The following is a 26,046-nucleotide window of genomic DNA, read 5'->3' as shown; positions in this document are numbered from 1 at the left end:
ATTGATCTAAAATGGTGGCTGTACTTTATTTTAATTTTTTATTTTTTTTCTGCCAACTCTTCATGACTTGTCCTTTCTTGGGCCGCCTTCTACCAAAGTGGACGAGGAAGGTCCTACTAGGTCTTTTGTCTTTGGTGGGCTTCCTTGCGAAAGCGTACCAAGACACACTGCATGCCTGAAAGGACAGGAAGTGTCTGCCTGGATTCAATTCGAACTGGGAGGCTGGCTGTCCTTTTGGACAAGCCAGCCCCTAGATTTGCATGGCAGCTTTAATGGTGATTGGTGAATCCCAATGGTTTTTTTTGCATAAAAGACGAGGGTCCCGGAGCAGAAGGCAGAGTCGACCAATGAAAAGAAGCATCCGAAGAAGGAAGACATCGGCAGCCACATCCAGCGACCACCAATGACTGCTGCAAACTCCTCTTCTGCTCGACAGGCAAGATGCAGATCAGAAGACGTCCTCCCTAGTACTCGTGGGCCTAACCATTCTCAAGACGAACTGCATTTTGAGCTGTCCCTTGAGCTGTGACCGTCCTGACCTGCAATCTCCCGGACCATTTTGCTGTGCATCGTCTCCTGAAGCGTGGTTTTGGCTGGAAACTTGTGGGCATCGTTTTGGGCCTGCAGTGACTCTGTTAGTCAAGGTTTGTATGCAGTACCCTCTACAGGTATAGGAAACCCCACCTTTGGTATAAGCTTGTACTACACAGTTTTGGTAGTGTGAGCAGCATGGCTTATCTCAAGCAGGATCAATGTGAGCTGTAGTGGAGTTACAGAGATTCACAGTTACAAGTATTCAAATAAACTGTTACACGCTAGGTTTATTGCATAAACAATTATTAATTTATCAGTCGGTTAGAATAAGCCTTCTTCAGAAGGGAGAAATATAATTGTAACGCACACATACACTTCAATACTGCACACTCTTAGTTTCTAAATCAGTAAATACCTTTTTGGGCTGGCCCACAGACACAACCTACACCCACAGGTGACTTCAATAACTAGGGTGCTGGGGACATTAATATCTTACCGTTGGCAGAATACTAAGAATACTCTTAGAAGTTGGTAAAAGGCAAAGGTTATTAGAACAAGAGACCACAAATATTCTTAAGCAGGCAAATACTTTTGGAGCCCTCAAGAAGAGTCCTACAATTCAATAGACTAAGCCAAAGTCAATGGGCAAAGGTCTTGTATAGGATGTAGCACATCTGTTAAGTAAATGGAAAAATCTTTGCACAAGTTCTTAGGAGTCTTTGATGAAAAGAAGAATCAAATGAAGGGGATCAAATGAAGGGCCACAAGCTGGTTAGACTTGAGTTACAGAATTTGCAAGCACTCCACAGTAATAGGTAAGTTCTCAGACTTTTTACAGTACCTTAGAAATTAAGATAAGATGCAGCTGATAACTTCTGTTCCTGTACAGCTCTGCAGATCCCAGTGTTCCTGGGCCACAGTCCTGGGGACAAGAGGAAGGACGTCGGGGTACTCATGCAAAGCACTGGGACGGTCAAAACTAGCAACCGGCAAACTTCACTTTAAGTGGCTGTTCTGTGTTTCATCTTCTCGCGTCTACCACAAATAGCACCACCGCGGTTCCTGGTTGTCGAGATGGACTTTCCTTGCTTCTGGGGTCCAGCATTCAGGCTCTGTCAATCCTGCTTCCTGGGAGTCCGTAGGACCTTCCTGAAGCTCTATACCAGCTTAAAAGCAACACACACAATCTGGTGTTCCTTTCCGTAGTTGTACGATTTCCAGCAGCAACTCTGTGGAAATTCAACCAGCTCTGAGATGGATATCCAGCTGGCTTACTTTGGAGTTTATTGGTCCCACCAACTCAAGGGGAGAAGTCGTCCGTTCAGGGACTTCTCTGTCGATGCGAACTTGGCGTTTTGGCACTGCAGCAGGGCTTCACCAGGCAAACCAATGGTCCAGGAGTTGCAAGATAAAAATCACACGTAGGAATTTCCCACCCTGGATGTCAGGGGAAGGACCAAGAAAAGACGAACACTAAAATGGTGAAAAAAGAAGACTGGGACCATTTTGGTAAAATTAGCACCCTTAGGTGCCTTTACTGCAGCTGTGAACACAGCCTGTGGTAAAGGTGCACCAAATGAATACAAGGTAACACTGCCACCAGCCATTGAAGGTAAGCTTGTCCCTGTAACAGAATTGCTTGTTCTAACGTGAAAGGGGATACTTTGTATCTCCCCAGCACTCCACATAATGTGGGGTGTGCTGTTTTCACCTAACAAAATTTAAATGGGATCCAAAGATCTTTTCTACCCTTGGGAAGTTAAAAGGGAAGCCCCGAGGGCAACCCAACAACACCAGGCACGTATTGCCAATAAGTTGTGAAAGAGGATAACTTTAAAAAGCCACTATGGAGAGTCTTAAAATGACACCCATCAAAAGAGTAAAAGATTCTATGAGTGTGGAAAAAGGTTCAAACTCAGAGGTATTAAGGAACAAATCCCACTAGTAAAGCAAAACAAAAAGTTATGGGGTTGACCCAGGTCAGGAACATTTACCAGTTCAGTGACAATCTTACCGAACACTTGGGATTAATGTTACTGCTAATTACAGCTTTTTTTATTTAAAGAATGCTTTAAATTTATTTGTGTAAATTGAAATCAATATTTATTATTTAACTTTTAAGTTTGTAAGTGTTAACTTGGATACCTGTATTTACTGATTTCATTGTACAGCGCTACAGCTCAGATTACCCCTCTTGAGATAGGCCTGGTGTCACGCTCACCTGATTCCCACGGAGGCGCAGGTCTGGCTTCGAGTGCTGATGCTTCTTCAATGGTGAAGCGCAGGACTCTGAAGATGGACGGGTAGGGCCCCTCTACTCTGGCTTCTCTGGCTCGCAGGAACATTCCCCTGTGCGTGAAAAGGGAGTATTACCTACTGACGGAATAATGCTCAAGCCTCCCACTCCCTTCCAACCCTCCACGATACCCTTCCACGATTCCCCGTGAAGTCTCACCTTAGGGTCTGGAAGGATGAGTTCTCCATCCTGCTTCTGATGCAGGGGCGCGTTGAAACCCAGTTACTTCACTGGATTGAGGTTTGATGGAAGTTCAAATAAGCTTGACTATTCAGGTAAGGCACTGTAAGAGTTCTGTTGCAAGTTCAAAAGTTCAAGCTTAATAATAATGTTCATTGTCTTATTGCAGCAAGCGCTAACGCTTATGTCTTTTTCCCCTTAGGGGCCGGGGTTCGGAATGCCGAAGATATGGCGCCGACCCGAAGTGAAACGTGCAGTTCCAATAAATGACAGGTAAGTTCTGGATGAGCGTTCGGGTAATGTCTTTGCATTCGCTCATTCAATGTCTTTGTCTTTTTTCCCCCATAGGGGCCGGGGTCCGGAATGCCAGGAAGCGGCAGGACCCGAAATGAAATGGGAATGACCCAACAGGTAAGTCTTAGAAGGAAACTGAGCTTTTCCTATTCCCTTCCTTCTCTCACCTTGTGTTCTTGTCTTTTTCTCGCTAGGTTCTGGGAAGTGGCTGCGGATCCGGATGATCGCTGCTGAAGATGGAGGTGCCCAGGAAAGGTGAGTGAAATGCAGCGCTGCAGCGATCGAAGTGAAATGCTTTTAAAAATGTCTTCCCTTTCAGGATCGTCGGTGTGATGTCTCCGTGATACAGCTTTAGCAGGTAAGGTCTTCTTTCTCCCCAATTCTTATCTCCCTTTGCAGGTGACCCAGGATGCTGTCGGGCGTGGCTGAAGTCCAGATGCAGGAGCTGACACGGTGAGCGTCCAGCTGCGAGGAGCAGAACAACGCGAAGCGTGAGTTGCTGATCGGGCGTGGTTTAAATAGCTTTGGAAGAAGTTCCAGGTATGTATCCTTCCACCGATCAGGTATGTATCCTTCCCCGACCACACCCAGGTGGAAAGTAGTCCCACAGGTAAAGTAGTTCCATTCAGGCCTCAAGAGGGCCTGGATGTAGCAGCATGGTCTGCATCAGGTAAGTGCACATTAAAACACTTGAACACATGTCTAGCTTTATGAGCCTGGCGCCTAAGGCGCCAGGACAGGGGTCCAACATGAGGGGTCCAACATGAGCCTGGCGCCTAAGGCGCCAGGACTGTGTCCAGAGGGCCCCAGCTTGGGCCCGCTGGCACTTCCCTGGGGGGGAATGATGCCTGCCTCTGGGGTTGCTGGGTCGGACCTGGCTCCTTGGAGGTAGGCATCATGACACCTGGCTGCTCAGTCACATTACCAACTTGTGTAGTACAGCCCTATATTAAAAGGTGGGTTACCTAATACAAAGAGAAGTCTTGTTTAGTCCCACACCAGTTATGCTGCACTCATTCTTACCCAACACCTGCTTCTCACCCATCTGGTTCAGGTACTCCTTGCTAATGTATACATAGCTTGTGAATCTAAGCAGATTGCCAAGCCCCAGAAGACCAATATTAATTACCCAGTAATAGTCTTTCTACGGCTTGTATCTGCTTAACCATATGCGCCCTCCCAACATCCCCGCAAGGAAGCAGTGGGAAAAAAAAATCCTAAACTCTGTTAAGGCATACACAAATGTATTCAGGGAAGGTATACAAGTAAATAATCTGAGGAAGTAGACGCATGAAAGATTGTGTAACCGCCTGTACGCGTCAGAAATAATTATGTAATACTCCGAACCATCTACTAGATGGCAGACCATTCATAACATGCAACTCTAAGCAGATACAAGCCACAGAAAGACTATTACTGGGTAAGTAATGTGTTTTACATTTCCCACGTGGACTAATAATGTGGAATGTAGACTATTGCTAATTCATTTAAATGGTCTTATTTCTGGTAACTTGATTGTCTTCTCAATGCCTTTCCAGGAGTCATGTGCATTGTGAAACCTGATGGTGCACCCCAGCTCTGCAAAACTGATGAGATCGGAGAAATCTGCGTCAGTTCTAAAACTGGAGGCATGATGTACTATGGTCTAGCTGGAGTGTCAAAAAGCACTTTTGAGGTATGCTTGCACATAATAATGTATGCTTTTTCTGTGTAACATGACTTTTTATACTAGCTTCATGTTTGCTGATAGATAGTAAGACTTGTATCTAATTCATTAAAACATGCAACTTGTCATGCTTTACCAGCCATTTATAAAATGTGCTGTTGCCAAATTTCTAGACTACTGGCAGAACTGCAGTTGCAACTGGTGCCTTAACCAGACAATGCGTGTACAGACTTTTGAGCAACAGAACAGGCTCCCAAAGGATTTATTATAACTAAGTGGCATCAGAGGAGAAGGACGTGTTTCTCTGAGCTGCTGCTTCTGCTTTTTTTTTACCTGTTTAAGAAAAACAGGCTCTACTGGCTATAAAAACTCTTCCACAGCGCAGAGTCGCACTGGTCGCTGGTCCACGAGCTTCAACATCGTCAATTTGCTGTGAACCTGCTGGCCACCGTCCCATTTAGGGAGCAACCTGATTACGAGGTGAGAGAGGCGGCGCTAGCGCTATAACTTACGTTTATTATGGAGGACGATCTTGACTCACGCAAACTACGCAGCCATGTGAAAAGAAATCCCCTGGTCACACTCAACTCTCCCTCTGCACTGAGCCTTTGCCCCACACTTAGGACAGTGAGTCCGCCAGTGAGTCCGCCTGATGCCTTTTTGAACTGTCAACTCCTCAACTCATCCGAAGACTCCCAGGCTCTCTCCTCCCTCGCCCGGGCGCCCAGGCGGCATGACTTGGAGGATGGGGGACGCATACCGTCACAACCAGCCCAGTTGGCGCCTCCTGCCAATGCCCCCCGCCCCGGTACCACCTCGGCGAGTGACCATACCGTTGAGCGGATCGGAGGATCCCTCGCGGCAGGTCTGATGGCGGGGTCCGTGGCAGAAGACGCCGACTTGATATCCCCAGCGGAACTGCTCGGCACAGCTGGGGGCCACATCGGCGTGACACTCCACCTGCAGTCCGCCTCCACCAACCGGCTCTTACTTCAAGCGAATGCATAGGCACAGTTAGAAGTGGATTCCACACTGACGACTAAGACCTGTAACCAGGACCAGGAAAACTGCCCCAAACACGCCTTCGCAACCGAACTAGAGGAAGGCCAAACAAGATCAATGTCACAACAAACCACATTGGCTTTGGTGCATAACGACTTGCAGGAGAGAGCGGCTGCTCAAGTGGCCAAAGTAGCTTTTCTAACCCACTCCCCTTCCAATTCCATCGAAGACATCTGTTAAGTCAAACTTGCCTCTGTCTGCTGCACCGGTGTCCCAGGCTTTGGATCCGGTACAAGAGGAGACGGAGGACCTGGACCTAGATCGAGATGCCCACATTCACGTCAGTTCTACATCAAACTCGGACCATTACGCGATCATCAGCCTAAGGCATCTACCCTGAACATCAAAGTGAACTCAGGGAATTGTAAGAAAAGAACCCAATATTCCAAAAGAGGGAAGTCCAAATCCAAACTTCACCCAGCCTATTGTTCTGCGGATAAAACCACTGTTCAAAAAAAAAAGAGCCGAAAATAAAAGAAATCAAATTAGGCAAAGGTTCGGCCTCACTATCGCCTCTCAAAAAATGGTCTATTGGGAAACGCCTGCTTCCCAACCCGCTCCTCTCCAACGCTCTCATGAACTTCTTTAAATTACAAGGAAAGCGTAAACTATCTAACGATTCTGAACTTTCAGACGCTGAAATTCTAGAGGCACTCGATGAGACTCCACCCTCGGCCAAATGCAGGAAAACATTACTGTCTCAATCACCAAACAAGAATGCGATGTCCCCAGAACTCCCTCACCGGCAGCCAGCTGAGGAAATCACCACACCTTCACTTCCTGAGAATCAATCTGTCCCCAATATGTCCCCAGAACCCCCTTACCGGCAGCCTGTTGAGGAAATCAGCACACCTCCACTTCCTGGAAATCAATCTGACCCAACGGACAGGATAGGCGACTTGCCAGGCCAACAATCACAAGAAATATGTACCGACATATTTTTCACTGCTCAACCTGAACTTCCAATAATGACCACTGCGGAGCAATTACAGCCTAAAGGGAGCGGGACCAACTCACAAGTCAACGAGACTCGTAGTCAACACCAAACAGCCCAAGTTTTGACATCGTCAAACCCAGAGGCTCTGGCAACTAGATCAACAAGGGATTCTTCGCTAACAGAAGAGCGAACGCACCAGCAGGGAATGCTGGATATTCTGGACTTACTACAGCCCAAAGCATACCCGGCCAACAAAAGTTTGAGCCCTCAACCTTGGACTAAAGCCCACATGGCCACACCTAACGCCCGGCCTTCCCTTCAACTCTATCCAACTGCTCCAGTACTACAATCAGTCACAAGCCACGAACCATGGAACTCTTCGCCTAGGACCTTCAATCTCCCAGAGGCAGGGTGCTCTCTACCTGAACGGCGGCATTCAATTTCAAGCTTCCTACAATCAGACAGTAGAGACTCTCCTACAAAAAAGGGAAGTCAAACTGTGTTTAAAAAATCGTCACTAAAGGACTCGCCGAACCATAAGCGAGACATGACTACGATAATGTCAGCCATTACAATTGCTATGGCCCCATTTTGCAAACTCTACGAGGCCATAGGCGACGCCTCGAGAGATAACACAGCAACTTTGGCAATTATTCAATCGAAGCTGTCATATCTGGAAGGTTTCATCACGGCCATCGACTTGAAATACGATATTGCAGAAACACATAAATTCAGATCCAATCTCGAGCCAGCTTATGGTACGGCTGCCACAAGCCCAGACCCCGTGCCATCGGGGCGGCAAGAATCCAAATCAACACAGACGGCGAGTGCAAAAGGGAACGAGGAGCTCGCTCCCATTTTCCAGAACAAAATGAATCTTGTACCAACCTTAAATAGACCATGCACGAAGAGCACTACCACGATCGCCAATAACGCTGGCCATTCGCAAAAAAGCCGGAGCCAGAGAAAAAAGCTCTTAAACTAGCTGAAAAAGACCGACCAAATCCTTCAAATAGACATTACTGCAATGCAGACGATACTCCATCCACACTGAAAACTACCTCAAGGAAGGACACTGCCACTTCAGCCCCAGCGTCCATGTCTGCTGCCCATCCGATAGATCTAACCCTTTCCCCCAAAAGCACAAACGATCCTAGCCTCGATACCAACGCTCCTCAGCATTTGGACCGAGTCAGCCACACAGATCTGAGGCACAGGCAGGATAGCGCAAACACAGAACCACGGCTGAACATAACTTCTCCGGAGAAACCAGCACCTCAACATCTCGCAAAAACTCAAAAAGGAGAAGGGCTCTCACATCAGCAACCCACACTGGACGATGATTCTTCGTCGCCAACAAGATCTTCACTAGCACCCAAACGACAAATTACTTCTCCAATTGAATCTGCCCATGGAAACCGGCCAGCACAATATCTGCCACTCTCCCGAGCTCCAGGAAAAACAAAAGCTCCTGGCAGAATTGGGGAAAACACTCGAATATTCAAAATTGAACAGATCTCAAATAGAGATAAATATATGGTGCTCAATCGAAGAACGGTGCTACAAATTACAGCATCCACCTCTGAGCTAAAGACCTTGAGAACAGATGACTTTGAACTAATCGAACCTTATCATAAAGATAATAAGGCGAAAGCATATCTGCACATTAAACCAGACGCAATCCAACACCTAACTTGGAGAGCTGAATCCGAACTAAAATCAGACGGTTTTCTCCTATCGGAGATAAAAAGCTCAGCTTCATCAACAAATAAAGGCACTGAGGGCGATCACTCATGCACTATAACAAAAGATAAACTAACTTCACCGGATCACCAATACACTCGCAGAGCGGAGCTAAAAGCCCATTTCAGGGTGAGTCCTGACAGGGGAAGGGCACGACGTGAGGAAGTACGAAGAATACCGAGCCAAACAGAGTCGCTGTCCCACAAGAGGAGACCAGACACGAACGATCGTCGCAAATACTCGGCTGACGAACCAGAGGTCTTTTTACCGCGAGGTCCTCATAATAGGTCCAGGTATAGCCCGTTGGTCCACTCTACCTCAAGACACTACGGGCAGCAAAGAAGCGAAAGGAAACGAGACAACTCCCAGCCACGAAGAAGACTTAACAGCTACACAAATAGCATGAATCAACTGCCAGCTACCGGATCTCTGGGTGCTCCGGGGTCTTCAACTGGCCCATGGCTCTTGCTAAAAGGAGCCCTTTCCACAAGCGGGAGTAAATAGCAATCATCTAATGGAGCCAGACCTCCATCTCTCAAAAAGTCGTTGTCACTAGCCTCATGGAACACCAGAGGGCATGCCCACTTAACAGATCCCAACAGTGAGGACTTGGGCCGCTTTGATATTCTATGTCTGCAAGAGACGTGGCTCCTAGAGAAACCATCCATGGATGGATTTGAGATTGAGACTGCCCCGGCGGTTAGGGGCCTTCTAGGGCGCCCCTTGGCAGGCCTACTCATCGCCGTGAAAACAGGCCACAATTTAAGGATTGTCAGTACCATTGTGAGATCCTATGGGCTACTGGTATCTGTCATCGAATGGACACACCTTATGGAACCATCAAACCAATGGTCGGTGACCAACTTGGCAATCGTAACTGTATACTGGAACCCGCAAAGGACGTCGTCTACAGCCTTCTGCCAATCCATGGCTGAAACTATCGGCACAATTGTTATCGAGTGGAAAATTGACCATTTCATAATTTGTGGAGATTTGAACGCCAATTGTCCCCATCCAAAAGGAGCTTTGCCGAAACCAGCAGCTGCTGTATCAACGGAAATGAGGAGAGGCCTGGATGAAACTGATGTCGGCAAGGAACATACATAACGCGGCATGGATCAAAGACTGGCTCCCGCAAATTCCAACCTGGGAAAGAGGTTCTTCAACAGCTACGTTGGACTATATCTTTATTTCCAACCTTATGTCCACAGAGATCGAAAGCTTCGAGGTGATCAAAACGTTCCCTAGTGACCATAACATGCTCACCCTTACCTGGCCCTCCATTTCTCTAGAAAACCCCTCCTATACATTGTCAGTGGAAGCAAATCCCCAGCATACGCGCCTTCGCCTGACGGCTGCCAGCGTCAGAGCGATGACTCGACAATATATCACCAGTGAGGACGATATTACACCGGACCACCTACTCCGGAGACCCAAGTACATCCCCCTTCTAACTAAATACAAGTCTAGCCACAAGAAGGGTCAGAAGCCTAACGGTACCTTCAACCACTCCTATGACAAAGTCATAGCAGAAAAGAAGAAGGATCTGAGAAAAATGAAGCGTACTGCCAAAGCCGAGAACACCATTCTGGGCTGGGAAATGTGGGCAAAAGAAAAGAAAAGCTATAAATCATGGATAAGACTATGGAGGGCCACATTATACCAAATCGACACAGAAACCATGATGAGAACGCTGGCGTCGAAGAAATCTGCTGACTTCTGGGCCCTGATCAACACCTCGCAAGGCGACACAAGAGCCAACATGATCAATGCCGTTCCGGCAGCCACCTGGGTTGATTTCTTCACTAAGCTCTTAGCTACTCCACCTACAACTGCAACCCCCAGAACCGAACCAAAGCCCATGGGTTGATGTCTCAAAAAAAGCTGACATCTTTGACTGTATTCAAAAGCTCAAAACATCGAGAGCTCTGGGACCTGATGGGCTTACGAACACGGACTTAAAAAAACATACTGCTGAGTGGACAGATTTCATCAGTCTCCTGTTCGCGCATTGCAGAGCAACCAGACTGATACCATTGTCATGGATGGAAGCCGTTGTGATCCCGATCTTCAAAAAGGGAAGCAGAGAAGATCCTGCCAACTATAGGCCGATAGCCCTACTAGATATCATGGGCAAACTGTTCGCTACGCTTCTTCTCGACCACTTTCGGCGCTGGGCCAAAACTGCACCTTGTGAAGACCGATTCCAGACGGGCTTCAAGAAGAACGGCGGGACGGGAGTGAACATCCTCATTCTCAGCATTCTTAAGGCCAAGATAAATCGGGGGCACCAACTACCTACGTAGCCTTTATAGACCTGTCGCAGGCTTTCGACAGAGTTGACAGAACGCATCTATGGAAAAAGCTACAAGGATGGAGCTGCCCAGATAACATCCTTCAACCGATCATAGCTCTCCATTCAAAGACCACTCTGTGTCCGCTTGAACAAACAAGGCTCTATTACAAACGAAATTCCTGCAGAAAGAGGAGTGAAACAGGACTGCCCGTTGGTGCCTGCACTCTTCGTAGTTTTTCTGGGAGACTTCCAAGAATCCGAAACAACGGTTCGCAGCTTTCCGCCAAAGCTGGGCAGCACCGCGCTGTCCCGGATCCTCTACGCTGACGACATGATCCTTTTGGACCAGACACAAATAGGCCTTCAACGCCAACTTGACAACTTGGCAGCTACATGGCCGTCAACAACCTCACGATAAACAACGCTAAGACAAAAATTATGATCTTTTCCAAGAGTCCAAGGAAAAAAACCCACCATATTCTTGGTCAGTGAACAATTGCTGTATTGAAGTTGTTCCCCATTTTAAATACTTGGGAACTTTCATCGATGGGTCATCCAAGGAAACTAAAATGCAACTGCATCTTTGGGAGAAAGCAAAAAATCTAACCTCGCAAATGAAGATGATCGATCGCAAGTTCGGCAAATTTTCCTGGAATCCCACAATCAAGGGAAAGTAGTCCCGGCACTCACATATGGTATGGAGGCCACGATCAACATGCCCAGCTCAATTTGGCCTAAGCTAGAGGGCTACATTTGGAAAACAACTTTGGGTCTCCCAAACTCTATTCCTATCGCAGCCATCAGAAGAGTTGGGATTACTCTCGCTGGAAGCAACGGTCGCCGTCACCTCTCTGGCTATCTTCAGAAAGACTCTCATTCAAAACGGACTCCCAATTTTCAATATTATCAATAAGGAGCTGGAATCGACAAAATGCCCGGAGATCAAGAAGTGGATCTCCTGTCAAGAAAAAAATCTATATGAAGTGGCTTGCTCTACAGAGGACCTGAAAAACAACCCACAAAGAGTGTCACAAAAATTGAAAAACCAAGACTGGATCTCTACAGGTGAGCAAGCCAGAGCGATCAAATTTTTAAATCACCTGCCACCGACATACAACAGGCTCAAATCGCCTCTGGCCTACTGTGAAAGATTTGCAAACAAAGCTACGAACTTTCTTCCTAAGAGCAAGACTGTATTTGCTCCATACAAGAGAAATCATGAGGCTAAGAAACCAGGCCGCGGTAACCACATGCAGGTTGTGTCAGGTTGAGGGTGTTACGGAGTCAATTCGTCATCTCCTACTAAACTGTCACATTCTCAAAGCTGAACGCCTGGCTTACTTGGAACCCCTATGGGGCAATTCTGTTCTGGTGGAAGAAGACATATGGTGGTGCCGCCTATTCTCGGGTGAAAAAACACGCTGGGCTGTAGCTACCTCCAAACTCTTGGAAGTGGCCTTTACAAAAATAAATGCTAAAGAGCATGCTTATCCAGCGGATCACATCTCGCCCTCCCGACTATGCAAGAAATATCCGAGATGTAACGCACCAGGCCGGCTAAAGATAAGTCACACACCGAGACCCTGTGGACCTCAATAGTACGACTTAAACACAAATCAACTTCGAACACTCTGATAATGATTGCGCGAACTACCTGACTTGCAAGATAGAAGCAGTATATGTGGTGAGCTCTGCGTCGACTCATCCTTGTAAAAATCATTTCCTTTGATTATACACAAGTAATAAAAAAAAAAAATAACTAAGTGGCCCCAGTATTTATGTTGCTGGTAATCTTGGTCAAACTGCTCAGACTTTTGTTTTTGACAAGAGGTACCCAAGAGGTAAATAACTTTTATTGTATGTTTGCTTTTGTGTGGGGCTGAGGCATCGTGGTGGGCGAGTTGGGGAGGTTGCACAGTCTAGGATCCCTATGCAGTGAGGGGCAGGACCAAGTAGTTCTTGAGTGCCCTGAAAGACAGATGCACAAATACTATGTACCCTATGGGGTAATCCTGGGCTCGGGTCTCTTTTTGAAATATCTGCCTTAGGTTTCTCCTATCATGCTTACTCAGCTCGCATGTTTGAAGGTTTGTGGCAGGGTTAGCCTTAGACATTAGTACTGCTGTGGGAGTGCCCTTTGTTAATTGAGTCATGTTAGGTTAGAGTTTCATTTTAATGCTAAATCTCAATCACCTTAGAGTCCCCCAGCACTTTTTGCTGGACTTGTGGATTCCTTTTATATGTTCCTGAGTGAGTAGGAATCTTTCTCTACTCACCCTTAATTCTACTCTTTTTATGGGTATCCTTTTTATGACTCTGCATACTTTTATTTTGTATTTTGGGGATTCTACTTTCCTATAACTGTTTGGGCATCTGCATTTTCCTATTGCAGCACACAGCACTTTCTGTGCAGTGTTGCTGGGGTGTGCCCCTTGGGCTCCCCCTTTATTGTCTCTTGGGTTCTTGTGTGAACTACTGTTCCCAATGGTAGAATGATACTTTTTATCCTTTATACAATCCCCATTGAGAGACCCTGTTAGGCAAAGTTTGTATGCAGTACCCTCTGGGAACACTACAACAACTCTGACTACAGGTATAGGAAACCCAACCTTTGGTATAAGCTTGTACTACACAGTTTTGGTAGCATGTTGAGCTGTAGGGGAGTTACACAGAGATTCACAGTGACAAGTTTTCAAATAAACGCTTACACACAAGGTTTCTTGAATAAACAATTATTAATGTATTTATCAGTCAGTTAGAATAAGCCTTCAGAAGGGAGCAATATAAAAGTAACATTCAAATACACTTCAATATTGTACACACTTAGTTTCTAAATCAGTAAAGACCCCTTTGGATGGCCCACAGACACAACCTACACCCTCGGGTGACTTCAATAGCTAGGGTGCTGGTGACATTAATATCTTACTGTTGGCATTTAGAACACTTAGAAGTTTTTAAAAGGAAAAGTTTATTATAACAAACGAGAGACCACAAATATTCTTAAGCAGGCAAATACTTTTGGATCCCTAAGCAGAGTTATTCAGTATAACAGGCTACGGTCACAAATGGAAGTGTTTCGCTACGTGGTGCCGGTCTCAGAATATTACCCCTCTGAGGGTCATGGGCCAGCAGATTCTTCTATACTTCTATCCTTGACCAAGGCTGGACTGACGCAAGCCTCGATCAAGGTACATCTCCCGCTACACCAGGTCTCCTGGAAAATCTTCACTTTGGTCTCACAGACTCATCAATGAGTTCCTCAAGGGACGGTTTCGATCTTTCCCACCAGTTAAGGTTCCTGCCCCGGCATGGGAACACAATGTGGTGTCCCCTTCGAGCATATGCATCAGGCCCCTCTCAATTTCCTCTTGTTGAAAACTGCTTTCCTTGTGGCCATCACCTCTGCCAGGAGGGTAGGTGAGAACCAGGCCTTATGCACAAATTGAGGGTGGTGCTGCTGACGCACCCCTCTTTCATGCTGAAGGTTGTCGGAATTCCACCTCATTGAGCCTTTGGTGTTACCTGTTTTTTTCCCTGAAGCCTTCATCACCGGCTGAAAGGGCCTTGCACTCGCTGGATATTGCTCATGCCCCGAAATTCTACGTGACCTGCACAAAGAGTTTTCGGAAGACTTCTCAATTGTTTATGAAATTTGGTCCGGTGACCCATGGGAAGGCCTTCTCCAAGGCTTTCATCTCGAGGTGGCTCTCCTGCTGCATCACGCACTGTCATCGGTTGGCAAACAAACTGCTGTACAGCTGTCTGAGAGCCACTCCACCAGAGCGATCGCTGCAACAACGGCGTTCCTGTCTGCTTTGCCCCTGCTGGACATCTCAAGAGCGGCTACGTGGAGGTCCACGCACACCTTCACGAGATTCCACTGCGTCGACAGGGATTCCGGAGAGGAGTCCAGAGTCGTCCAAGCAGTGCTGTGCAACCTGTTTGCTTGAGGTCAGTCTGTTCCAGAGTTAAGAGTGGATTGCTTCTGTTGAGTCTTGCAACCTCCAATGGTTGTGTTATGTTGTACTGCTATGTAGTCGTTATTCATGAGAATGTGAATCCATGCCAGACTCAGTGCTGGAGAAGAAACAAGTTACCTACCTACTCTCCAACATGGATCTGGCATGGATTCACATGCAAACCCTCCCTCCGTCTCCTCTGCAGCGCTTCGTGGTCATACTTTACGTGCTTATCAGATCTGAAGATGGCTGCCAGAGGAGTGGCTTAAGGAGAGGCTTGTCATTGGATGGGGGCAGTATGCCCCAGGGGTCAGTGATTGGTTCAAAGGAGAAATAGTTTGTAAGTGAAAGTGAAACTGTTTTTCTTTTAGCGAGGATTCCCAGCCTGACGGGGAATATTCATGAGCATGTGAATCCATGCCAGACCCGTGGTGGAGAACAATAGTTACAGGTAAGTAACTTGTTCTATTCCACGCATTTCTGATGTGATTGCAAGGTCATGTATTATCCTTGGATCTTGTGTTTTCCCCCCCAAACCCTCCCCCCAACCGCCTTTCTGTAGTAAATCACACTTGTAGGTATTGTTTTGCAGGTGACACCTGTTAATGCTGCTGGGTCTCCAGTGGGAGAGGCGCCATTCATACGTTCCGGCTTGCTGGGCTTTGTTGGACCTGTAAGTGATTTTGAAAAACATTTTTATTGGGTAAGTGGGAGGCACCGTAATGGTAACATGAATGAAGGGTTTATAATAACTGCCTGCTGTATTTGCTTTCACTCTTGCGTATCAGTTAGAAAATTCACTTTTTGGCACTTTGAGGCCCTGCATTGAAACATTTGAATGGCCTCTTAACCCCTAAATCCTTCTGGATGATTAACCCGACCAAGGCATTGTGCCCAGGTTCTGGTTGGTGGCAGTGTTTGTCATGGCTGCACCATGTGTGGACATTTTGCCACACCAGTGTCCTTATTGGTCGTTTAGAGCTCTAAAATGACCGCTATGGTTACTTTGAATCCAATAACCTGGCGACTGTATTTAGTTTCTCTGGTCTTAGGCCTCTGTTGGGGATGTAAGTGCGCGTAGGTGGAGGGCGACCGGAATTAACGTTAACCCTTTATGAGGCTTGTTAGAGATTAATCATTTTTATGCTTCACCCTCTCTCCTAGTGAGACCCCCAGCTCTATTTGTTGGGCTTCTGGACCCTTTTCTGAAATCCTGAATGAGTGGAGCCTTTTCCCACTCATTCACTCTTGTGCGCTGTCTTTTGGAACTCTATTCTTTGTATTTAACCTATCATATGGGGTCTACTTTTCTCCATAACTATTAAAGGCACCTGCATTTTATTTATTTTTGCATTTATAAGCACACAAAACTCAAATGCATCTAGGCGCTGCAATTAAGAAAATGGTTACAAGTTTAAGGTGCTTCAAGGAAATGCATTTGTACAGTAGGAGCATATAAACATTATATGTACACACATACATTACACATACAGGAAATGACATGCTGAGTTGGGGACAGAGGGTAGCAGCGGATGCCGTGTCTAGGGCTAAGTGTGCATAGTGTTTGTGCTGGTAGTTGCGGTGTAGTCAACATGAGTGCTAGGATCCGTGAGGCAAGGTGTCTGAAGTGTATGGTCAGTCCTAAATAGTTGGGTTTCCTGAATGACAAAAGGGATGTAATTTCTTAGTTGTGTGGGGAGGGTGTTCCATAATTTGGCTGCCAATACCGGCAAGCTTGAGCCTCCTGCCTCCTGCTTTCTGTCTTCTGTATCTCGGCGTGATGAGGTGGTTCGTGTAAGATGACCAGTAGGTCTGTTAGATTGAGTTTTGCTGATCAGGTTGCGAAGATAAACTGGTGCCTTATGTGAGATACATTTGTGTGTGAGCATGAGAATTTTTATTTTTATCCTGTCCTGGACTGGGAGCCAGTGGATGTTCCGCTTAATAGTTGAAATGTGTTAGTTGATGGGACTATTCAGTGCAGCTCTGGCATTATTTTGTACAGTTTGTAGTTTTTTTATATTTCTGATACTAGTTCCAGCAAATAAGGAGTTAAAATAATCAATCCTGGATAGTATCAAGGCTCTAGCCATTGTGATGGAGTTGTCCTTAGAAAGGAATGGTCTACTGGCTGTGTAGGCTGCAGAGGAGATTATAGCGTTGACCTGAGGGAAGAGTCAATGTAGACTCCTAGAGTTTTTATTTCGTTGCCAACTGTGATAGTGTTGCCTTCGATGTTAATATTTGTACTCTTGTGTGAGATTCCTTAGCTTGGATGTAGTTCCTAATAATCATAATAATCCTATCAGAATTTACTTGGTCTTATGGTCATTGAGACACAATTCATTGAGAGCCATCCAAGCCTGGATTTCAAGATAGATTTTGTTCAGATTTTTGGCGACTGTGTCATAGTATCCAGTAATCGGTATGAGAATTTGTGTATCATCCACATAGTTTGTATACGTGATGCCCAAATTGTCAAGCTTATCAAATAAGAGCTTGCTAAAATCATTGTATAAGGTAGGCGATACACAGGATCCCTGCGGTACGCCACAGGTTACCAGCGCGGGGAGGGGGGGCTGCTGCAGTTTGCAAAGAAGACCCTCATGGTCAGATTGGAAAGAATGGATCTAATCCATTTGATGACTTCAGGAGAGAAGTGGGCTGCTGTTTCAAGGTGTTCGCATAGAATATTGATTGACCAAATCAAAAGCAGCAGAGCGGTCTAGCAGGAGGAGGATACATAGGTCATGTTTGTCTTTATATTTGTCCATTTGCGTTTTCTAATCTAGGAGGGCTGTTACTGTTCAGTGGCATGATCTGAATCCTGATTAGGCCCAAAAGATTATTGCATTCCAAGAATTTTTGAATCTGCAGGTAGGCTGCGCGATCAAGGATTTTCAATAGAAATGGTACTGTAGTAATAGGATGAAAATTAGTGGGGATGTTGGGGTCTGATGTAGGTCTTTTAAGTAATGGTAGGACCCATGCTGCTTTTAGGTCTTTCGGTACTATGTTGGTAGCAAAAGAGCTGTTGATAATGCTGGTTACGATAGGTGCAAGTTCAGTTTCACATTCTTTTACCAAGGTTGCGGGGCAGGTATTTCCCTTACATCTTGAGGGTTTTAGGCCTTTAATAATAATGGTTTCTGAGGTGAACAGTGGTGTAAAGCCAAATTGGCTAACCTTGAGGAGTTCCGGGGAGGGGATGAGGATGGGATGATGGGATGAAGGGTTGAAGTTAAGTTTAGGTTTTTTTTGTACTATTTTTTTTTTATTTATTTTTTTGTAGTGATGAGATTTTGTCTGGTAAGGCATTTCGAATACTGGAGCACCATTGTTCATCTTTGACAGTATGGTCTGGGATAGGTGCTGGAGATTCCAGTTTATGGAGAATGGAAAATGGTTCTCTTTTATGAGATGGCGTCTGAGCCCCCTTTGTTTTAAACAGGTCCGTCTTCTTTTTTCGCTGTTTCTTTTTGGAAAGTTCCTTCTGGAGTTTGTCTCTCTGTGCCAAACCAGGTTTGGTCCCTTTGTTCCTATGCCTTTAGTGGGCTTCAGGACTCAAAACCACCTCTGGCGTCGGAGTGTCTGGGGTAGGCAGGAAGTGAGGGAGGTGCAATGGGTAGGCCAAAGTCAATGGACACGTCTTGTATAGGAAAAAAACGTCTCTGGTAGTTTCAGTCTTTGCCACGGTTCTTAAAAGTAGTTCATAGAAGAAAGGTTCAGATGTCGGGTCACAAGCTGACTAGGCATGCAAGTTGCCAAAGTTTGACGCATTGTCGCAGGGAGAGGCAAGTTCTCTCGGTTGGTGTTTCACAGTACCTTATTTTGAAGAAAAAGATGCAGCTCAAGACTTCTGTTCCTGGCAGTTCCTGCAGATCTTGCTGTTCCTGAGCCTCAGTCGTTGGGACAAGAGGGATCACATTGGGGGACTCCTGCACTGCACAGGAACTGGTCACAAAGCTGGCAAATATTTGATTCCGGTAGCTGTCTTCAAGCACACAAACTGGTGCCCTTCTCCCTGGTTATTAGGTTTCCTGCAGCACTCTGAGGAAAATGCAACCAGCTCTGAAAATGGTGTCTAGGTGGCTAACGAGTTGATTGGTCCCACCAACTCAAAGGAAGAAGTCCTTGAAGGGCTTATCTGTCGAGATGAACTTGGCAATTTGGACCTGCAGCAGGGCTTCACCGGGCAAACCAATGGTCCAGGAGTTGCAGCAGCTGTCCTCTTTAGCTCGTCTTCGGTTCTTTCATTCCAGTGGTCGACTCTGCCTTCCAAGCCGAGAAATTTGCCTTTTAAACAGTTTTCCCCCATTCATTCCAGCCTAGCTGCCACTCACCCAGCGGGGTGGCTGTCCTTGCTGGACAGCCAGCCAGTCACGCCAGAGTGCATTTGGTTCTCCTAGGAGACTAGGCACAGGGAGTTTCGGGCACCTCCCTCATTTTCTGCCCACCCCAGACACTCAAGCGCCAGAGGCAGTCTTGTCCTGAAGCCCGCCAAAGGCTTAGGAACAAAGGGACCAAACCTGGTTTGGCGCGCAGAGACAAACTCTAGAAGGACCTTTCCAAAAAGAAACGGTGGAAAAAGAAGACGGGCCCTGTTTAAACAAAGGGGCTTAAGGCGCCATCTTGAAAAACATGGCTCCTGCAATTTTAAGCTACCGGTGTTCGCGGTCGGGAAAAATCATGTTTGTTCGTTGTAAAACCACTGCCACCAGCCATTTCGATAGGAAAGGGTAGCATTTGACTGCTACATGAGTTTCTAGACACTGGGGATACTAGGTAACCCCTCCAGCACTCTATTGGAAGATATGTGTGCTGGGTCTAGGAATTTAAAAAGACTAGTAAATTCAATTTAACTTTACTTTTGCTGGTAAACAGTAGTTTATCCCGGAGACAGTGTTTAAACCTTGGGACAGCCGAAAAGGCTTCCCGTGTCACTGCACTGAGGGTGCTGTGGGACACAAATAAGATGCCACCTATGGATTTGTCTTAAAACTCAATAACCAAAAGAAATAAACACAGAAAGCAAACCGAATGAAAAGGTTCAAAGCCCAGAAGTTTAGCAAAAGAGCTGGAGGGCTCCAAGGTAGAGGGAATTAGCACATTTATGCAAATTCTCCCTAACAAGACTTTAGAGTACTGTTAGGTTGAAGAAAAAGTGCAGCAGATGACTTCTGTTCTGTTGCAGCTCTGCAGATCTCACTGTTCCTGGGCCCCAGTCGTGGGGACAAGAGGGAGGATGTCGGGGGACTCCTGCACTGCAATGGGGCGGTCACTGCTCGCAACCGGCAAACTTCAAACAAGTAGCTGTTCAGTGTTTCAGTGCCGCCCCTTGTTACCTCGGACTGAAGACGCTGCTCGTCTCCATTTAGCGAGTCTTTTAACAGGGTCTCCAGCGTTGGTTAAGTCTTCTTGTAGCTTATTTCCTAGAGACTAGAAAGCATCCACAGGAACCTTGGACTTCTGCTGCTTTTCAAGACATTAAGCCTCTCCGAACTGCCTTTTAGCTAGGGTTGCTTTTTGGACTTTAAAAGACTTGCTGTGCAGGGAAATTGCCCCTGAAACCTGAAGGTCTGCTTGGATAACACTAACCAACTGTTTTCCTTCCCAAAAATCACTATCTCGTGTGTGTATTCTGACTAAATGTAATTACTGTATTACTTTGTCAGTCTGCATTATTACCGATAGTACGTTAGACCTGTCAAACTCCGGCAACAGTTGTACATGTTCAGCAACTACCAACTAAGAAGTGGCCTTTTGAAAGTATTGAAGAGTATACCTGTGTGTGTGTGTTTATTGTACTAAGTATTTAACAGTGGCTCTTGTGTAGATATAATACATCTATATTTTAAATGTGTGTGTACGTGTTGCTTTGATATGCATTACTAGCTAGGTTCACTGTACTTACTTACAGCTCACATCTTTCTCTTAAGATAAGTCTGACTGCTCTGCCACTCTGCCAAGGTCTCTGAGTAGTACGGACTGATAAGAGTTGGGGGAATCTACAAACCACTGGGGTAGCTTACTAAAAGTCTTAGCTTCAGGTAAGACTTTAAGAAAACTCCCTTAACAAGGCTTAACTCTGCGAAGAAATCTGATGATACAAAGGCAGATATTCCACAACATTACTCAGAGATGACACCTCACTGTTATACTGAAAAATATAGAAGTTATTAGATTACACATCTATATCTCTATTAGTTTCCTAAGTACATAAAGAAAACGACATATTCAGTCAAAACAAATAGTCATAAGACACATCACACTCATGTACTCAATTGTTTCATTATCTTGTGATATGCACATTGCATATAGACAAGTGGTGGGAAGAGAAAGAAAACCGGCATTTAAACAGTTTTATAGTGCAAACGGGATCCCAAAATCATTGCCGTATTTCCGGACTTCTGCATCTCAGTTAATGTAGGCCCTGAGGTGGAGTGAAAATCGAGGGCACAGCCAGAGCCCAATGCACAACACTCAATAATAAACATATTGACAGTCCCCATAAGTTTTTTAAATGCATTCAATGACTTAAATCAATAATAGGGAAGTGACACAGTAAGATCGAACCAAGTCACAAATATTCCCTAGCTTCAGTAGTCCAATCCCTTGGAAGAGTGGAGCTGTGTGCCCAAAAGTCACAAAACGACTCCTCACAATGTATCTGATGCAGGTAAATTATTTGTGTTTGTGATTCATTCAGAAAAGAGATGCAACACAGTTACTGGTAACTAAACACGTGTTCGCTTTCAGGTTTTACTGCTCATGTGCGACCACCAAAAAGCAGTGGAATGGAACGATACAAAGACTTTTTCTCAATGTTATCTTATAGAGGACAGGGGGAGATAAATGCTTTAGTTTTACTTACCCCTCTGACTCCAATTTTCTGATGGGACTGTGGGTGTCGACTGTGGGTTGCTGAAAGTTGGATTTCCCACTGTTGGTTATGGGGAGAGTTGCCAAGGAGCTCTGGGTGCAAGGATATTTCCGATGAGGTCCAGAAGAAGAGCGCGACCCTTGGCGATGGAGCAATGCAGAAATCACTGATGCAGACCTCTTCAGGACACTTCACAGGATGGGGGAAGGCAAGTTTCTAGCAACTGCCGATTCAGACGATGGCAGGCGTCCTTCCAGTCGCAGTTGAAGACTTTCCAAAGCAGAATCCCTTGAAGCAGAGAAGCTGACTTATACAAGCTGGCAACCAGCAAAGTTCCAGCTGCACAAATGCAGAGTGGCGACGGTTCTAGCGAGGTAGCCCACTGGAGAGCTGGCCAGTCCACTGAGTGGTCCAGGGACACTTCCGAAGGCTTAGGACGGCTGGATCCTTCAACACGTCGACTGATTGGTCCCTCCGGTCTAGGGGTTGAAGTGCCACTAAGGGTCTTCGCAGATTAAGTAGTCCAACAGGCCTTCACCAGGCCAGACGCAGAAAGGGATGCTGGGCCTCTTCAGGAGTCATCTTCAGTCAGCTGGTTTTTTTGCTCCAACGCTGATCTCAAGAAATGGCTGCACAAGTGTCATCCTTATCCAAAATCAATCCTACAAGCCATTCAAGGCAACCAATGGTAGGGATGTGCGCCATCCAAACAGCCAGTATTTATCCTATCAGGGACAACTATTGTTTTCGCTCATGCCCAACACCCAGACGCTCTGGCTCCAGTAATGTGGCATGTGACCAGACTGTCCCTCTCCCCTTCCTGGGCCCCAAAACATCACTAGCCTGTAAAAGCAGCAGCTTTCCCAGGCAAGTGCATGCCCTCATATTGGATTTCATGACCTGGCAAGTCAGGAAAATGGGCAAACAATATGACCAAAGAACAAGCGTCAATCTTGTGGCATGGCCATTATAGTCCACGAGCCACGTTTAGTAGCTATACGTGGTAAATACGAATGTGCACACAAAAATAACACACACTTGGTAAAAATGTAATTGCTGCCACCAGCTTGTCTTTAGACGCATAAAAGTAACCAAAAATCCCAAGTGTAAATAGGGTGAAGTGTAAATAGGGTGATGCAAACGTATGCCCATTGCACTGCATTGTAGGATGCTGTCTCATGTAAAAAGTAAGACACAAATGAAAATCTTGTTTCACAGTAATGTTAGTCTAAGGGACTAATCAGTTTCCCCATAACAAAATAAGCAAAAGGTCAGGGGAGAGAATCCAGAAAGCTTCACGTCCCTGTAAAGTCAGGACAGTTTAAAAAAAGAATGAAAACATTTGGGGGTCCATAGAAACTATGGAAAGAAAGTTGCCAACACAGAACTAAGTGATTTGAATGTTCGGTTACTGCCAGGCATAAGCAGAAAAGTATTATTTTGCATGTTTAAGTGTTTTGTTTGTGTTTGGTTTTAAATATTTCCTTTTTTTTTAAACACACCTGCCCAATACCTGATGGAATCCTTTGGTTAAAGATATCATTTTCTATGTGTTTCTATTTCAGGGAAGCTTGTTATTTGTGGTTGGAAAGATAGATGGATTACTGATGGTCAGCGGGCGTCGACATAATGCTGATGACATTGTTGCCACTGCATTAGCGGTTGAGTCTATGAAGACTGTCTACAGAGGCAGGTTAGTGAATATTTTTTCCCCACCTCCAATTATTCTACCCTCCCCCTTTTAAAATCTGAATGTTAATCTATTTTTTCAATGCACTCTGATGACCCTACTTTATCCTGTCGATAGACCTCCTTACACCAGGGAAGTTAGCTTGGTGGTGCAGCCTTGCAGAAATTGCAATCAAGTGGTGGTTAATGAGTTTGTCATTTCTTGCTTTATTAAATAGCTTGGGTGATTGATGGAAACATTCAATTAATGCTTTGAGCTGCCTATATAGCCCATTGGGTGGGTGAGGATGGTTCGAAACCATGCCCTGGCTGCCCATAGCAGTTATCTCCTTCTGGTTGTCTGTTATGTTGAATGTTGGGTAAGATTTTCAGAACTGCTAAATCTTCCTGTTAGGCAAGATTGTATGCAGTACCCATAGGGTGCACTACAACAACCCTGACCTCCTGTCGGTAGTAACCCAACCTTTGGTATAAGTCTGCACTACACAGGTTGGTAATGTGGAAGAGTAGCCAGGCTTATCTTAAGAGGGGTCAATGTGAGCTGTAGGGGAGTTGGAGTTTCACAGTGACAAATATCCAAGCAAACACCTACACACATGGTTTCTTGATAAACAATTGTTAATTTATTTACCAGTCAGTTAATGTAAGCCTTTGTCAGAATGAAGTACTGTAAAATACCACACAAATATACTTCAAAATTACACAATCTCTTGGTTCATAATCAGTAAATACCCATTTGGGATGACATACAGCAGAGACCTACACCCACAGGTGACTTCAATTGCTAGGGTGCTGTTGACATTAATGTATTACTGTTGGCATTCAGAATTAGTTGTGAGCAAGTAAAAAGGACAGATTATTAGAGCAAACAAGACACCACAAATAATTATTAAGCAGGCAAATACGTTGAGGTCCCCCAATAAGTCTTTAAGTTAAAACAGGCTAAGCCAAAGTCAATGGGCAAGAGTGTAGATAGGCTGAGGCACTTCCTTGAAGGTAAGTAGAAAGGTCTTTGCACAATGTTTCAGAAGTCTTTGAAGAAAAAGATGAATCAATGTAGGGCCACAAGCTGATTAGACTTTAGTAGAAGATGCAAGCAACTCTACAGCAAGAGGTAAGTTCTTAGACTTTGTACCTTTTAAGGTGAAGAAAAGATGCAGCAGATGACCCCTGTTCCTGTGCAGCACTGCAGATCTCACTGTTCCTGGGCCTCAGTCGTGGGGGCAGGAGGGAGGACGTCAGGGGACTCCTGCACTGGGACTGTTAAAAACTCGCAACCGGCAAACTTCACTTTCGGTGGCTGTTCAGTGTTTCAGCTCCTCGCGTCTACCGCAAGCAGCAACACTGTGGTTCCTGGCTGTCGAGATGGACTTTCCTTGCTTCAGGGGTCCTGCACTCTGTTGAGGGGGCTAAGGCTCGGTCAGTCCTGCTTCCTGGGAGTCCGGAGGATCTTCCTGGAGCTCTTGGCCAACTTAAAAGCAACGCACACAAACTGGTGTTCCTCTCCCTGGCTCTAAGGTTTCCAGCAGCAACTCTCTGGAAATTCAACCAACTTTGAGATGGATGTCCAGGTGGCTGGCTTTGGAGTTGATTGGTCCCACCAACTCAAGGGGAGAAGTCATCCTTGCAGGGGCTTCTCTGTCGATGCAAGCTTGCCATTTCAGCACTGCAGCAGGGCTTCACCGGGCAAACCAATGGTGCAGGGGTTGCAGCAGTCGTCCTCTTCAAGTTCTTCTCCAATCATCAGAGTGCATTTGCGTCTCCTAGGAGACTAAGCACAGGGTGTTCCAGGCAAGTCCCTCACTTCCTGCCTACCCCCAGACACCCTGGAGCCAGAGGCGGACTTGACTTGTGATTCCCACCGAAGGCAAAACGAACAAAGGGACTAAACCTGGTTTGACGCGCAGAGTAAATCTCAAGAAGGACCTTTCCATAAAGAAATGGCAGAAAAAAGAAGACTGGGGCCATTTTGACAAATTTTGCAATTGCAGCCCGTGGTAGAAACACACAATGGTAGTAAAAGGTAAACCACTGCCACCAGCCATTAATTGTAGAAAGAGTAACATAAAAATGTTACATGAGAAACGAGACAAAGGGGATACTAAGTAACCCCTCCAGCACCCAATTGTAGGATAGTGTGTGCTGGGTCTAGAAAGTTACAAAATGTAAGTAAAGTCAATTTCACTTCACTACTCTTGGAAACAGTATTTAAACCTTTGGGAAATCTGAGAGACTTCCATGTGCCACTGCACGGAAGGTGATGTGTGAACAATGTAAAGATGATGCCTATGGAGTTTGTCAGACTCCCAAGTCACAAACAGAGTTCAAATTAAACAAAAATGCATGAGAGAGTGGGAAAAAGTTCTCTCTCACTCTCTCTCTCACACACTCTCTCACTCCCCCCCAAAGAGCTGGGGGGGTCTCGCAGGTAAAAGGGAATTGGCACATTTCTGAGAATTCTCCCTAACACGTGTAATTTACTTTTGTAGCACACAGCACCTTTTCTG

At 45.7% G+C, this 26,046-nt stretch overlaps 1 protein-coding gene across 3 annotated transcripts in view; it reads left to right on the top strand.

The window, feature by feature from the left end:
- DIP2B (disco interacting protein 2 homolog B) overlaps positions 1-26,046 on the top strand; it is a 1,149,028-nt gene that overhangs the window by 701,724 nt on the left and 421,258 nt on the right. For all 3 annotated transcript variants that reach the window (XM_069653448.1, XM_069653447.1, XM_069653449.1), the window contains exons 19-21: positions 4,843-4,979; positions 15,560-15,640; positions 23,416-23,543. In XM_069653448.1, coding sequence (XP_069509549.1) covers positions 4,843-4,979; positions 15,560-15,640; positions 23,416-23,543 — 346 coding nt within the window. The remainder of the gene's footprint in view (positions 1-4,842; positions 4,980-15,559; positions 15,641-23,415; positions 23,544-26,046) is intronic.

The sequence above is a fragment of the Ambystoma mexicanum genome, chromosome 3q (assembly GCF_040938575.1).
Source record: "Ambystoma mexicanum isolate Mex_15411 chromosome 3q, UKY_AmexF1_1, whole genome shotgun sequence".
NCBI classification, from domain to species: Eukaryota; Metazoa; Chordata; class Amphibia; order Caudata; family Ambystomatidae; genus Ambystoma; species Ambystoma mexicanum.
This window is presented reverse-complemented; position numbering and strand designations above follow the sequence as displayed.